Source organism: Condylura cristata, unplaced genomic scaffold (assembly GCF_000260355.1).
Source record: "Condylura cristata isolate star-nosed mole 26May11 unplaced genomic scaffold, ConCri1.0 scaffold00005, whole genome shotgun sequence".
In the NCBI taxonomy this organism is placed as follows: domain Eukaryota; kingdom Metazoa; phylum Chordata; class Mammalia; order Eulipotyphla; family Talpidae; genus Condylura; species Condylura cristata.
This window is the reverse complement of record NW_004567106.1, coordinates 29,612,778-29,629,666: the sequence shown is the minus strand read 5'-3', so window position 1 is coordinate 29,629,666 and position 16,889 is coordinate 29,612,778. Positions and strand designations below refer to the sequence as shown.

General features: G+C 39.1%; 1 protein-coding gene across 1 annotated transcript in view; it reads right to left on the bottom strand.

Annotated features, from left to right (window-relative positions):
• Positions 1-3,556: 3,556 nt before the first annotated feature.
• The window catches only part of PLEKHA8 (pleckstrin homology domain containing, family A (phosphoinositide binding specific) member 8), a 53,881-nt gene continuing 40,548 nt past the window's right edge, over positions 3,557-16,889 (bottom strand). The window contains exons 13-14 of the mRNA XM_004676819.2: positions 8,765-8,826; positions 3,557-3,807 (exon numbers count right to left, since the gene is read on the bottom strand). Coding sequence (XP_004676876.1) covers positions 3,610-3,807; positions 8,765-8,826 — 260 coding nt within the window. The 3' untranslated portion in view covers positions 3,557-3,609. The remainder of the gene's footprint in view (positions 3,808-8,764; positions 8,827-16,889) is intronic.

The window sequence follows — 16,889 nt, the reverse complement described above, 5'->3', positions numbered from 1 at the left end:
TCCACCAACTTTTTCTTAATTAAACATTTTGGATCTATACATATAGCCAAATAATCAAAGAGAAGACTGCATGTCTCCCCAGCAGCTTTCATCTAATAAAGACGCCTTCCCCAGATGCCACACATCATGTCATGGCTGTCACCTGCTTCACGGTGACTGCTACAAACAGAAACATGGCTTCTTTAAGCTCTTGCAGTCTGGGAAGAATGGAATCCCTACTGCTGGGACACCGAACCCTGGCCTAGGTAGGTGCATTCCAGATACTCCACAAGGGAGAAGAGGCTGCTAAGGAATGGGATAGAACTGCTAACAGGGGATGCACGAGGCTCTGGCAGGGCACTGCTGGCAACCTGTAGAGGCAGAGAAAAGGAGAGAGAAGCAGCAAGTTTCAACTATGGTGTCCGGACAACTGCATCATAGAAAATGACTTTTGGGAAGCTTTATGTTTGAGATGACCTGTATGTAATGATGTTAAAGGCCCCTCAAGCCATGCTTACATATCTTAATGGACATCTCTCGATTTCAGTCAATTTGAGAAAAAGTTAAACATTTTAGAGTCCCACTCCTAAAACTACCTGCAGAGCTGGATCAAGAGCTGATGAGAAAAATCATCTTTACCTTATAGTTATGAGTTATGAGTTGGTTTTATGCCTCAAAAGGTACCCCTCCCTCCAACTTAACATTTTTCACTTGTAAAAAATATCATCACTTGTACAATCTAAATGGCACTTGGATTGGATATTAGTTTATAATATCTAGAGAATACATTACTTTTTCTGAAAGGTTCTCTAGAAACCCCCAACACCGAAAGCGAGTGCTTGAGCCTGGCGCCTTAGGCCACCTGACCATCCTGACAGAGATTTAGGCTCTCTCTAAAGGTTACTCTAGAATCTTAAAAATGTTTTGGTGATGAGAACAGCTAGTTATTCTGTCAACAAACACACTGGTGTTTTCTCATCTCCTTCCACTGTCAGGATGAAAGAAAGCTGAGATGTCCCAAAAGTCTTGGAGGATTGTGGAAAGCTGTAATCTTTCCTCATAGGGTCCTTTCTTTGAAAGTAATCTCATATTACGACAAATTACAACTTTAACTAAAATAGAGAAGCAAATACTACAGATACAGAGGAGAGCTCTGTCTATGCCAAATCAGGTCAAGGTGAATTTCCTGTTTAGCATTAGGTAATTTTGGCATTAGATAATTTTTAGTTATTTATAATGTAAGGACCTTCAGGGCTTACACATCTTAGGCAAACTTACCATCCTTCAGTGAAGAAAATACCTATCCAAAAATATCACTTTTTATAAAGCTGGAGGTAACTTATTCAAGTTATTTAAGTTATTCTAATGTGGGTGTCCAATGATTTCAGATAATATTAACTCTTTCTCCAGAAAACTGGGTCATATAAACTGAGGCCTGACCTATGTAAATGTGAAATGCCTGTAACTAGCAGCTTTCATTTTGTGTGTATTCAAGGCCTAGGTGGCAAATCTGAGTGTTTACCCACTTCCCAAGAGACGACACATGTTCACCTGAGGTGAGAGGGAGCACCTGCTTAGATCAGTCGTTTCACAACAGTCCCTTGGTAGCGAATTATGCCGATCCTGCCACCACATTACTCTAGCCAGAGAAGAGCTCCACCCTAACAGCACACAGGAGTGGGGGCAACAACCACACACACCTTGGTACCCATCACCAGCAAGTGCTACATATGAAAAAAATCAATGTTATCTTAGCATTCTTTTCTAACCCAGCCTTACAAACATCTGACTTTTTGCTTTTCTAAATTTAAGCATTTCCCAGAAGTCCTAATGTGAGCTGAGTACCTGCTTCATTAAGAAGAGTTCAATAAATGCCATTTGTTTAAAGACAGCCAAAAGACAAAATCAATACCCCTCCTGCATTAACCTCTGCCCGAGCAGAGGGCTCTTTCTGTCATAGGGCTTTGTGGCAGGGAGTCTCAGCAGGAGCTGCTACAGAGGCATTCACCTACACCTCTCAAAGGAACTCAGTTTACTCTGGGTCCCCATCTCAAGCTGCAGCTTCTCTCTGTACACTAGAAGGAAGCAGGCCTCCGGCTGCTCTCCCATGCACGTTCTTGGCAGCATCACCGACTGAACCACAGCCTTAGTCCCAGTGTACTGTATTTCAAGAGAATGTGTACCTATGGTTATTTCATGGCAGATTCAAAGCTCATCTTTAAATTTTACATGGTCTCAAAGCTTTTGAGGCTGCATTTAGCCTGCTCTGAGCTATTGGTGATTAAACCAAAATTGATCAGAGCACGTTCAGAACTGTGGTCCCTGATGCAAAGCCTAGGTCTGCTGGCTGGCGCTGATGTTGGTTCAATTAAGAAAACTGCTGAGTAAAATTGCTCCACTTTTCATTTTCCCTTAAATATTTTATTTAAATGATACTCCTTTTACTTTTTGAAAAAAGAACATAATTAATTCACACAGGAGACTGTGAATTCTGTAAACTAGAATCCTTTCTAGTGGTTCACTAACTCTATGCATAAATGTCATTTGTGAAGTTTAGCAAATGTAGTCTCATGAGCCGCCCTCCCACATTCTGGTTCTTCAGGTCAGTCAGGGTGAGGCCTGAGAATTTGCATTTTGAATAGCCACTCCATGTGATTTTGATGCTGAGATGGTTGAGATCACACCTACACATCACTTGGTTGCTCTGTTTAGAGGCTGTGTAACTATGAGCGAACCATGACGAAAAACTCCCCGTAGCTAAGAGGTGGCACTGTCTTGGAAGAGCCACCCTTCAACTTCTAAACTGTCCTTCTGAAATTAGGAGATATTCTGAACATCACAATTTTGCTGTCATGTCCACATGAGATAATACACGGGATAAAATGTCCACATTAGCTAATACATGCTGCCAAAATATGGGTACTAGCTAGGGGTCATCTCAGACAACTGTCCCCGTGGCCCCATACTGGCCTCCCGCTTGGGGCCATGACATATCACTCACCTCCTAAGTCACAGTCATGGCAAACAGGGTGACCCTTCTTGTTTATATCTACTCTGCCTTCCTTGCTGACAGATCACAGCAATGCCCTGACCTGACTACACAGGTTCTTGCCAAGAGTCTGAGAGGGGGTTCTTTGATGAACTGGGGATTGAAAACTATACCTCTCAATAACTTTAATAAAGGGGCCTAGCTTCCTTCCAAATGTTTAGTCTAAGTTCAGTAAAACACTGGCTATCAATGATAGTCCTTGACACAGAATATGCTCATTTTCAGCTTAGGCTTGGGCAGCCTGTAAACTGAAAGCTAGAAACAAAACAAAACACAAAACCAACATATTCATCTGTCAAATTTGTTCTTATATCTTGCTGTTCAAGTCTATATAACAAAGCTATGATTTGGTTTCCAGAAGGCCCTTTAAACTGAAATATATAGCACCTTGATTTTTAAACACACAAAACATATATGCCTTAAAAAAATTAAATATAAAGCACTAGATTTTCCTTCTTCCTCTCCATCCCCCCAGTTAGGTATTGAAGAGGGTTGAAGCTGCTGCTGGAAATTAAGTAGGGAAACAAAACACTTCAGCAAACATTCTTCCCTGAAGTTAGGAGGCAGCTGTCCCGAAGATGTCATACCACCTCGTCGGACTCCAGTCCATGGACCTCGTATAAAGCGTCCAGTATCGCCAGCTGCTTTTCCATGGCAGGGAGGTAAAGGCTGAGGTCCCTCTGCATCCCAGCACTGAAAGCTGCTTTCTGGTGGTCACCTTCCTTTATGGTTAATGCAGCCACAAAGTCTTCATAGGATGGAGCTGCCCTCAAAGCTAACTGAAAAAGAATTTCTGTGAGAATCTGCCTCATACATCTCTCGCATGCTTTACTCTAATGCAGGTGTACATGGCAAACACTCGCATACATGGACATGACTGAGGAGAGCAAAAGTAAAAGAAACAAAAAAAGGAACATACCCTAACTTGTGAACTTCAAAAGTCACATTTCAAGTACCAAACCAAACTAAATAATTTTAAGATTAGACAAGAAAAGCACTTGATGAGAATTAATAATGCTATCAAGGCTGAGGATAAATAGTGAGAAAAAAAAGGTTTGAGAAAAGCTCCCTTCTCAATGACAGTGATCCAGAATCAACCTATGCACACACTGTGACTGTGATCTTCACTCCGCTGTAGCCAGCCTTCCAGAGCACCTCATACTCCTATTTGTGTCTGATCTTCATATAGATTTCTTTGCATATCTCTTATCCCCACTCCCTGACAATATTTCATTTGCACTCTTGAATATTTTCTAAAAAGGGAGCTAACATTTGTTGTTTGCTTATGCACTGATGCTTTAATGTATTTTATCTCAGTTAATCTTTATAAGAATGTGTATAGTTTACATTCCTATATTATAGATGAACATCACATAGCTAACAAGTGTTAAGCCTGGACCTGAACTTGGGCTCATCTCTATGCTTTTTTTTTCACAATGCCACCACACCATATTGCTTTCCCGATGGAAGATTTCCTAGGCTTCTTAGATCTTCCCTCCATTCACAAGCCAACTGTTCCATAAGCTTGCTAAAATCTGCTGTCTGGTATTCACTGGGTTGGTTCTGCTGAGATCTTAGTGCCTTTCTGGTATCTTTAATTATCATCCTATAGATGCTTTCTTGAGCTTTTGCAAGCTATGAGAGCTTTTGTCAATTAATTCTCCCACACTTTCTGCAGTAGGAGAGTAGCACTATCATAGGATGATTAAAGAGCAGGTGTGGTTGAAGAAGACTAAATCCCAGACCTGTCATATAACAGCTTGAGGAAATTAAACAAGGTGCTCAAGCAAGCACCTCAGTTTTCTCATCTGTAGAGGACTACTGCCATTTTCTTTATTTGATGACTAATGGGATAGGTATAAAGAATTTAGCCCACTGCCTGACACACAATGGGTATTCAAGTAACAGTAGAAATATAAGGGAGAGAGAGAGCAGATAATAAAGGGAAGCAATTATCCAAAAACAGAATGAGAAAATTTACCAAAATGGAAGAATATGAGTCTCTGGATTTAAAGAACTACCCAAGTGTTCAGTATAATGAATGATAAAGACCAAAATGAGTATCTTGAAACTTTAGAATGTAGAGATAAAGATTGTATAAGCACCCAGAAAAGGGAGGGGGAAGAGTTTACATAAGATGGAACAGGAATTAGAAAGAAATTATAAATTACGATAGAAACAGTAGAAGCTAGAGGATAACAAAATTTTGAAGGAATCTACTGATTTACACCTTTTTTTTTTTAAGATTTATTTATTTATGCATACAGAACTGGGGTACAGTCCAGAGGTACAGGGCAGTGAGAGGATTCAACAGAGACAGAGTAGGGAGCAGAACAGGCTGACTGACGAAGTACAATGCTGAGGAGAGCAGCGGGCGGGTCAGGAGAGGTCTGCCTGGCCATGTGGATCTCCTCCAGGGCAGGCAGGGATCGAACTCATGCGGAAGTGGCTTAAGCTTCCTTGTGCTGTGCTGTGCTTTAACCTGCTGCGCCACCAGGGAGGGCCACAGAACAAATTTTTTTTTTTTTCACAGAACAAATTTTAAAGAACACTTCTAGAGCAATAGCAGCATGACAGATTTGAGCAATAATTAATTTAGATAGAAGAAGAGCTTAGAAAGTGTGAAACAAAAGTCCTCAAGGGAAAAAAGCAGATATCCTCATATATCAATGAGTTCAGAATGATGCTAACTTGAGAGATCTGATGGTACAGGTATGTAAGACCCTCTACTCCCAGCCTCAATAAAAAGTTTGCATGGGCCTTCCTGGTGGTGCAGGGGTTAAAAGTCTCAGTGCTATTAAGCTCTCTGCAGCCACTGTGGTATAAGTTTGATCCCTGGCCAGGGGGCTGATCTACATGGCACAGGAGACCTTTCCTGTCGTTCGCCCTCTGTTCCCCTTATCACTGTATTTCAGTCAGTCTGCTTATTTGGCTCCCCACTCTGTCTCTGGTGAATCCTCTCACCTCCCGTACCTCTGGACTATACCCCAATTCATGAACAAATTATAACTTAAAAAAAAAAAAAAGTGTGTAAATTAGAAGGGAAAAATAACATAGCATTATGGCTCATCCTAATAATGTTAATTTGTGGGCCCTCCCTGGTGGCGCAGTGGGTCAAAGCACAGCACTAAGAAGCTTAAGCCACTTCCGCATGAGTTCAATTCCCGCCTGCCCCGGAGGTGACCACATGGCGTGGCAGACCTCTCCTGACCCGCCCGCTGCTCCCCTCAGCAGTGTACTTCGTCGATCTGCCTGTTCTGCTCCCACTCTGTCCCTGGTGAAGCCTCTCACCCTCCGCATCTCTGGCCTGTACCCCAGTTCTTTATGAATAAATAAATAAATCTTTAAAAAGAAAATAATGTTAATTTGTGTGTCGGGGGACCAGCCCGGTCATGGGTTGTCTTGGGTTGTCGGAGGGCAGAACAGGCAGGGTCTTAAGGTTGGAGCGGTGTCGGCGAGCAGAGATTCCTCCTCTTTTCCCCCTTTTTAGGACTCTCCGCTCACAGACACCGCTCCTACCTTAAGACCCGGCCTGTTCTGCCCTCTGACAACCTGTGATCAGGCCAGTCCTCAACATTTGTGATACTACATTGGCAAGGTAGAGGTTGGAGAGGTGAGATAGTACTAATAAGGTCTAGAAGGTAAATTACAATCTGTAACAGAAAGTCAACATCAATGACTAAAATTAATAATATCGCATAGACAAGTACGCATTTTTAGAATTATAGTGGTAGTGGAAGAAACGGTCAGAATAAGTTGAAAGTGGCAGTCTCTTTGGAGTGAGTTTAGGAAACAGAAGACAGGGATTGCTATTTTTTGTTATAGTCGTTTTGGACTTTTAAATAAAAAACAAAACTAATTCCTTTAAGCATATGTTCTAGAAAATTCAAATTTTTAAAAAGTTTCTCTGGAGAAGGGCCCAGGACTATGTATTTCTAAGAGGTTCCTAGAGGATTATGATGTAGACAGGTCCATTTGGGAACCACTGATAGAGAACTGAATGGAAGAGGAAACCAAAAAGGTCAAATGACAGATGGTCAGTGACCAAGCTGGAGGCAGATCCTGGACTAGGCATTAATTCAGCACTCAGCAACTGTGTGAAAACAAAAGTTTATTATTGGCTGGTAAATGGTTCAAATTCCTTGGGTGTGAAAGATCTGAGCATCTGAGCATCTGAGATCAGTTAAATGACTTTATCTGCTAATTAGCACAGTAGGAAACTTAATATGCTTGGAGAATAACAGTAGAGAGGTTGAAAAAGGTCTTTTTAGCTCCTCTATTGATAAGGCTCCTGCCAAAAGTTCAACATAAATCTATAACCTTAAAAGCAGAACTTAAAAAAAAAAAATTACTGGCAGTAATGTTCAAGAACCTTTGAAATGTTCCCAACACTTATGTTTCCTGTAAAAGGGCAACAATATTTTCTATATTTTGTTGTCTCATCAAGTGAAGTCAGGTATCAGGCACCTACAAGCAGTCATATCATTTACTCAGTGAGTGAGATGAAGATAGCAGCACCCACAGTACTGGCAGCTTCTCACACTGGTTTTGCTGCAGAGAGCTAAGAGGTGGGGAGTGAGCACTAGCCGTGGAGATGGAAGATCTCTGTTTAAACCTGGCCTCATTTTGGAACTCTGAACATGGAATGAACACTTCTAAATTTATACAAGAATGAGAGTTAATCTTGAGGATTAATAAGGTAACAACCATGGAAGTATGGCATAGTTTCTGGTGCAAAAGAGCCACCTGGTAGCTACTATTGTGATTATTAACATGCGTTGAAGGTAAGCGTGGGCAACTTTAACTGGCCTGCCTTCAATTCCAGTAAACAGCGGAATGTGTAGCTAGCCATCTTGATGCTTTCAAAAAAGATTTCAATTTCATTAGAACTTTATTTCTTTTACTGCAAATTTTTCCTTCTTTCTTTATCTCTCTAGTAAATCATTATCTATGCAATTCCTTCCTTGGGCAAATGATATCCACTAGCCTTTAAATTAGTAAAAGACATCATTTGTACACTATTTTTATCTGTTGGCCTTCTAAAGAACACTGACTAAAGTTATCTCTCCCCACCCCAGATGAGAAAACCACAGAGTACTGCCACTGGAAATACAGGGGTATTTTGCAAAGCAAGCTAAATGATTTATTTGTTCAGGAGATTATGATTTTAGGTATGTGTTTTCCCTAGTTCAACATAATGGCAAGAAACAGTAGGTAACAGAAGCCCAAAATCATGTATACAAACATTTTCACAATGAAAAAAAAAACTGAACAAGAAGAGATTTCTAGTCTAGGCCGCTGGCACAATGAATTCGGTTAATATTCAATGATAAAATTCAATTAAGAAAAAATAAATCACAATCTGAACATTCAGGATTGAAAGCTACAACCAGTAGAGGGAGCTATAAGCTTGAAGGCCTCACTGGACTGCAGTCAGCTCGAGTGTTGGGGAGCCAGATTCCACCTGCTCTTGCATCCATCCATACTCTGCCATAAAAAGACAACCACTTCAGTGATAAAACTCCACAAGGCCATTGGAACTGGCTGGGATAAAAGCACACTCTATTCTAGACACTTTTTACTGCTAATATAACAACAAACACCTAGACTTAAATGAAACAAGCATCATTGTTCTTATTCTTAAAAACAAGGTAAACAGAAACAACATGCACACAAAACACACACATACACACACACCTTGCTGTCATCAAAACAAGAGGCAGAAAAACTACTTACCGCAAAAACCCCTCGAACTACCCAGCCATGGTGCTGCCGTAATGTTTTACCATAAGCATTATCTTGAAAAGAAGAAAAACTCCATTAGAAACTGTTTTATCACAATTTGATGTGCTGTTCATATCATCTTGCTTTTTTTTTTTAAGATTTATTTATTTATGCATACAGAACTGGGGTACAGGCCAGAGGTGCAGGGACAGTGAAAGGATTCACCAGAGACAGGGAGCAGAACAGGCAGATCCATGAAGTACACTGCTGAGAGGAGCAGTATGTGGGTCAGGAGAGATCTGCCACACCATGTGGTCACCTCCGAGGCAAGTGGGGATCGAACTCATGCTGAAGTGGCTTTAGCTTCTTAGTGCAGTGCTTTAACCCGCTGCACCACCAGGAGGGCCTGTATCATGCTGCTTTTAATGTATGCAGCAGCATAGTTCATTGGTTTTAGAAACTGATTAAAAAGAAGTCCAATTACAAGATCCTTTCTCCAAAGTCCTGAGAATAAAAAAAGTCTATACAGATTTTTAAAAAAGAAAAATAAGGGCCCTTCTTGGTGGTGCAACGGGTTAAAGCACATCCTGTAAGGCTAGCCACAACTGCTTATGAGTTGGAGCTCAGGCCGGGAAGGTGACTCACATGGCGCAGCAGACCTCTACTGTCTCTACTGTCTCACCCGCTGCTCCCTACTCTGTCTCTGGTGAATCTTCTCACCACCCTGGCACCTCTGCATGCATAAACAAATAAATCTTAAAAAAAAAAAAAAAAAGAAGAAGAATAGATAGCTACTCTTACCTTGTGTCAATAATCTGAATTTTGGATTATTATCGTTGTGGGAAATATTTAATACATAGATGGAAATACAGAGGGAGGAAAGGACAATGGAAAAATTTAGACTAAATACAACTAGACATACACTGTAAGAACATTAAAACACAATTGTTAGAAATGGTGTATGACCCTGAGTCAATCCCTTCCTCAGCTGTCCTCTCTAAATGTCCTCTCCCCCTTTATAAAATGACCTCCAAGATTTTTTTCAACTGTAGTATTTGATTCCTGATGTTAAATTTTTGTACTAAATATCCCTATAACTGTGGATCTACAGTATTAGTGCAAAGAACCTTTAAAAACTTTATGGAAAGAGTGGCTTTATGTTATTAAGCCAGTAATAAATTCAGGCCTACTAATGAATCACTCATATTTTATACTTTGAAGGTGACAGGGTGTTATTTTTGTCCCAGTAAATTTCATGTATAAAAAGACTATAAAACTGGTACATATGAATTCAATTATTGAAAAGAATTGCAATAACAAGATGACTGTTATATTTTATGCAAGGAATGTGTTCCTTAAGGCTTTGAATAATTCAATATGTGCAAAATTCAAAACTGGTTTTTCCATAGGTACTGATACACTTTTAGGAGGCAAAGATCTAAATTACCATAGTGTATTTCTATTTCGGTGGTCCATTTTATTTTCTAATCATCATCTCCAGTAGTTTATGGAATGTCTATTCCTAAATTAACTGTGTATGGTAGGAATTATTTTCAATTCTTTATCATGGTTTACCATATCTAAATTCTATGCCAAACACATGTGCCAGTTTCAGTAGTAGCAGAAACAGAATTTAGCAAATCAGAGTCATTATGATATAAAAGTATTTTAAATTATAACAGCTGAACATAAAATAACACAAAGACAGATATCAAAACCACAGGTTTCAATGTAATAAAAAGTGTGGGTCACAGATTACTGACAAAGGACATCAGGTTTTACTGACTAAAATGGAGTTGTCATATGACTGTAGCTTAAACACCATTTACAACTTTAAGCCTCTTGCTTTGAAATTATGTGAACCCTGTCAACATTTATTTAAAAAAAACTGGGGTATGGCTTTGCAAATACTTTTAGCATATCCTACTGTTTAGTATATCTTGCATAAAATTCAATTATATTTGAATCTGTAATAGCTGATTTCCCTCGTTATTTATCTACAATTTAAGAAAAACTAGTTGAAATATCAATATCTAGTCTGGTAAAGTTAAAGCAGAAATAATAAGGAATTAAATTCAAGTATGAAGACAGTCTAACAGAGAACCCCAAATTTAGTTTTTTCCTTAGTAAACAGTCTGAAAAGACTAGGGCATGGTCAAAGATAGGAGTTTCAACTTAAAACTTGTCTTGGTAAAGTAGCTTCAGGAGTATGAAGGGCTACTGGACTACCAGTGTACAATACAGATGGGCAAAAGACAACAGGCATAGCTTCTGAGCGAATTAGCAAGACAACTCGGTACCCAACCATCTAATAAATCATCTGGTCAGCAAAATAATAGCTAGCCCATGGCCACAGAGGGGAGATAGTTGGAATATTTTTTTTTTCTTGTGAATCTGATTCAGGTAAAGCATAAAGTACCATTATAAATAAATAAATTAACTTTAACATCATTAAACACTGCTGGTGGAAATAGTAGATTTCAACAAGAATTTAGTGAAATTCTACAATACTTCCCGTTCTTTGCTAGGCAGCAGAGAGGCCTGGGTGATTTAAACTCCAGTCAGTCCCATGACTTCAGGATATTCAAGGTTTATAATAGAGCCAGCCATTTAACATTTAATTATTAGTATGTATTATATATAATAATTATTATCATCATTATGCAAGTTGAATGCTGCAATGAAGACTATATACAATGCTATAAGGATAAAAAGGAAGAGATGACTCCAACCTGAGGCTTGTGAGTTGGGAATTCTCAGAGTTGCAAAGGGTAGGAAGGGCAGAGTAAAGGGTAGTGGCAGACAGAGTATGTGCCGTGGAGTTGTGAGAGGTCTTGGCATGCTGGACAATGGAGAGAGTTTACTGGAGCTGGGGTCAAACTAGAGAACTTTTACAGACCATGTCAAGGATTATGAAATTCTACTTAATGCACAGAGGGAAAAATAATATATATTATCCTCTACCCTTTCATAAATAATACAAGCTCACTGTTCAAAAAAAAAAGGAAGGAAGGAAGGAACCTCAACTCATGCCTACTAATGATAACCACTGTACCACGGTGTGAGCATTCTGGAATACAGCCTCTTTGTTTATCTTCCTACACAAAAATCATTATTTTCTTCTAGTAACCAAGTTGTGATCATTGTGATACAGGAATGTGCTAGAGAAGTAAGGAGGTAAAAGTCACAGTATGAACTGATTGTGGCCTATCCTGTTCTTTGAGCCTTCAGCTCCAAAGTCGACCTAGCCAGGCAAATTCTAACAAGGGCTTTGGAACCAAGGCCACATCAACTTGGAACCTGATACTTTTCTGAAACTTTGCCATTTAAGTCAAACATTCACAGAAAGTCCAGAACACTTCTCTACATCCTCTTTTATAGGACAGCAAGAAGAACATCCTGAGCCCATGTCATCTGGGTAGCTAGGGTTAAGGAACAGCATGCATATGTGCAGCAACTCTATCTGTGCTCCACCCACCCTCACAGTCCTTCTATGGTCACAGATCCTTGCTATGCCTGCACTCTGCCAGAGAAAAGTTCCTCAGGGCCAGTGATCTAAAGAAGAGGGAGTAAGAGAATTTGGACTGGTCTTGACTTAGGCCTGCGAAGACCACCACTGCAACTTAAAATTAACCAGCTAAGTTAAACTTGTTAAAACAACAACAAACTTGCCAAAAATCTTTAGCTAGCATATAGGGCTGCAAATATTCCTGTCACATGAGGCTGCATTAAAATAAGATGAAGTCTAAGCCTGACCTATTTTGGGTACCTAGAGAAGATCAGATAATGAAATACATTATGAAATACATTAATCTTCACTGTAACACCCATTCATTATCATAATGTATATTCTAAAATCTGGGAGTATTTTTGGCCTCTAAAAGACATAAATGATGCTTTTCTCCCATTCTTTGAAATGTGTCAGATCCTCAGACTGAGTAAAAATTTCTTTAAAAAAAATTACTTATTTGTGCATACAAGAAATGAAGTGTAGGTCAGAGTGAGAGAATTCACCCAGAGACAAGAGTAGGCAGCAGAACAGACAGATCTACTGAAATAGGCTGCTGAGGGGAGCAGAGGGTGAGACAGGAGAAGTCTGCTGTACCATGTGGGTTAGCTCCCTGGTTGGGGATAGAACTCATGCCACAGTGATAGCTTGATAGTAATGAGACTCAACTCCTATGCCACCAGGGAGGCCTTTGAGTCAAAATTTCTAAGCATAAAGTCTTCACAATTCACCTTTTTCACTGTATGAACTTCTCTTCTTTTCACAATCAAACAGAAGATCCAGAGAGCGAGACTTACCAAAGATCACAAAACTAAAAGCAACCAGAACTTGGGTAATTTTTGTCACATTACACCATTCTTCCTTATTTACTCTTTGAAAATAAAGATTTTGCTTTTTACAACTGTTTCCTGAAAAATGTGACACCTTATTCTGTTTTGGAAAGACCTTGTTTCTTTATGGGAACTCAGAACCCTGGTATAAGGGATTTAGAGACCATACCTAAAACCCGTTAGTTACAATAGCCGGGTGAAAACAACACTCCCATGATTATTGGCAGATTGATCATATAAGAATTTTTCTCTATTGTAAATGTACAACTAGTTAAGAATTTGCAAAGTTATTTTGGATTATAAAGGGGAAAATGAGATAAGCAAAGGGAAAGTAGATAAGCAAAGGTGGAATTGTGATTTTTCACTGATCTTAAGAAGTGACAATCTCAGCTCTGGAAATGAAGGAGTCCATAGGCAAGACTCAAGAATCAGGAGAGATTTGAAAGTAGGAGTTAAGTTTACAAGAGGCTGCACAATGGCAGAGTGTGCCTACCCGAGGTACCAGGACAGAGAACTAAGTTCAGTAACTCACTTCAAATGTGAGGGACCCTATTCTGCAAGAACCATATCTTATTATAAAGCACAGGGATAGACACACTGAACAATGGATCAGAATAGAGAACAATGGAGTCTAGAAAAGGTCCATACACATGCCAGTGGTGGTATTACATGGAAGGAAGGCTAGATAATCCAATAAAAGCTGCTGCGACAGCCAGTTTTTATACATTCTCAAAAATAAATTCAAGAATGAATGAAGCTATGAATATTAAAAGCAAACCTATGAGAAGAAAATACCAGAGAACACTGTTGTAATCTCAAGACAGAAAAGTATTTGTCAAGCTACAAAAAGTACAACCCATAAAGAAAAAGAATGGCATAGTGGATTACATAAAATTTGAAACTTCTGAATACCAAAAGAAATCATAGAGAGAAAAGGTATGCCATAGACTGATAGAATATAATTATAACTCATAGTTGAAAATGATTAATATCCAGAAAATATAAAGAACTCCCAAGGAGTTGAAAAGGAAAACAAAAGGAAAACGGTAGAAGTAAAAGAACAGGCAATTCACTAAGGAGCAAACCCAGAATGCCAATGATGATAGATATGTAAAGCTGCTGAACCTTACCAGTAATGCAATAATGAAATATTTGGCATTATTCCACCATATTTTATAACCATAAGGCACAAGTGAAAATATCTGATGATGACAAATGTTAGCAAGGACGTGGAGCCTTAGAACTCTCACTACTCTGTAGGTAATTACAGACAGGGGAGCATTAGACTGTATACAATAAAAGAGGACAATTTGGCCACTCTGATTCCATTATATATTAGAACATGGTTCTCTACACACGGCAGTCAGAAGTTAGAAATATAGCATTAGCATTACCTGAGGAACTGGAAATACACATTCTTTGGCCCCACCCAGATCTACAGAGTAATCTGTGTTTTGACAAACCCTCCAGGTGATGCTTTTATGTGAGAGTTTGAGAACTGCTGCTTTGTAGTCCCTCAACTAGAAGGTACAAATGAATCACAGGTCTGCACACAGTCAGAACCCCAGGGCCCAGGGCCAGTCCACCCAACAACTACATGCATGCAGCCTTCTCCTTTTCACAGTATGCTGTTTGTAATCAGGACATTTTTATATGACAGGGAATATGTACAAATGCAGCATGCACATTAGTACTGTTTTTAACAATGAAAATCTGGAATAAAAGTGTCTATCAGCAGTGTATCTAGTTTGTAAAACTGATCTTGTCATACAATGGAATGCTTGACAGTAGGGAAAATGAATGAGTTAGGACTGAACTTGGGAAATGATGATCATCTCAGTATGCAAATGAGATAAATGGGGCAGACCTCAGGCAAGAATCAGAAACTAGTAGAGGTTTGAAAGTGAATAAACAAGGAATAAATCTGAAAATAATACTGAATGAAAAAGAACAAAGTGATACCATGTCTGTGAGTATAAAATAAAGAACACCAGATACTACTTATGGACACATGTATATATATATATAGAGAGAGAGGGAGATAGATAGATTAGATCTATAGATAGATCTAGTCTATCTAATCTATATATATAGAGAGAGTAAATGTATAAAAGCATGCATTATATAGTAATAAACTCAGGATGAAGATCTCTGGAGAGTAAGAGGATCAATGGGGTCATGGGGTGGTATCCAGGTACTATACTGAATTATTTTATACTTTTGGTCAAGTGATTGATATTTGTTAAATGTCTGAGACATTTATCACAACAGTAAAAAATAACCCGAAAAAAAACAAAAACCTGAACTACTTGGAAAATACCCTCTGAGCTTCAGGCAAAATTAATTTGGAGAAAAAACAAACCCATAACCAGTGGACACAGGTGAAACACAGACCCAGATTTATTATTTAACTTCAGGCACTATTAAGATGAAGACTTATATACGGTAGGCAACTCTGCCCTTATAGGTACAAGCTATTAGTGGTTTTGGAGAGGGTGTGATTTGATTCATTTTCCAATGTATTTTCTGAATAATGAGCCAAATACTAGCTTTGATTTGATGCTAAATATCTAATTATGTTTTCAAATTTCATACATACCTTTCCTTTGTTTATGGAAGTCTTTCATATTAAATGTGTTTCTAAATGATTTTTCTATTCTATGCAGGTGTCTTGGATGGATTCATGTTTATCTGACATTTATGGAATCATTTTGAAGTAAGGCATGCCGTAATATGCTATCCCATTGAGTGAACAGCGCAGAGCTTGTAACATTTAGTACAATGGTGCATGAAATGCCAAGTGATTTTCGTCTTTCCACTCATAAGGATGCCCTCCAAAAGCTTTTTTGATCTGGCATCTGTGAATGGAGGGATTCAGCTATAGAGCAGACCATTAAATATAACAACTCTTTCCTTAGAATAACCTCTGGAGAATGTCACAGGGCTCTAAAGGTACACAGCAGCTTTTGGGAACAGATACCCAAAAAATATCCCACTCTGATCATCATTATGGGGGACCCAAGTGATGACTAATATACAAAAGGGGGCCTAGAAAGCCTAAGGCCACTTTCCATATACAAATCTTCTGAGTTATTGGAGGTTAAGGTTTTCACTTTGTCATTTAGGACTCTATCTCTCAAATTTGGGAGTGTCACTGAAGGTTTATTTTTAATTTACTCTTACTAATTGCCTTGTTCCTAGCTTAGAAAATATTTTTAGTTACTAGAGAACCATTTATCATGAAAAGGAGCAAAATTAACTAATGCTATAACTGATTTCGGGACTTTTATTATTGTTTTATCATTCAGATGCCATCAAAATTCCCAAGTAATCAAAATGTTGTCTAATGACAATAAGCTTCAGAGTCCTAATTCTAGATGAGCAGGTCTCAAACTCTGGCATAGATTAATTTGAATGATTTGTTAATATACAGATTGTTGGGGCCTCCCTCTGGAGTTTCTGCATAGATTTTAGGTGGAGTTTGATAGCCTGCATTTCTATTAAGTTTCCAGGTGATAAAAATTCTGTTTAGGAATAAGCCTCCCAGGTCCTCCCTGGTGGCACAGTGGGTTAAAGCACAGCACTAAGAAGCTAAAGCCACTTCAGCATGAGTTAGATCCCTGCCTGCCCCAGAGATGATCCACATGGGGCCCACTGCTCCCCTGAGCAGGGTACTTCGTCACTCGGCCTGTTTTACTCCCCACTCTGTCCCTGTGAATCCTTTCCCGTCGCTGCATCTCTGGCCTGTACCCCAGCTCTGTATGCATAAATAAATACATCTTAAAAAAAAAAAAAAAAA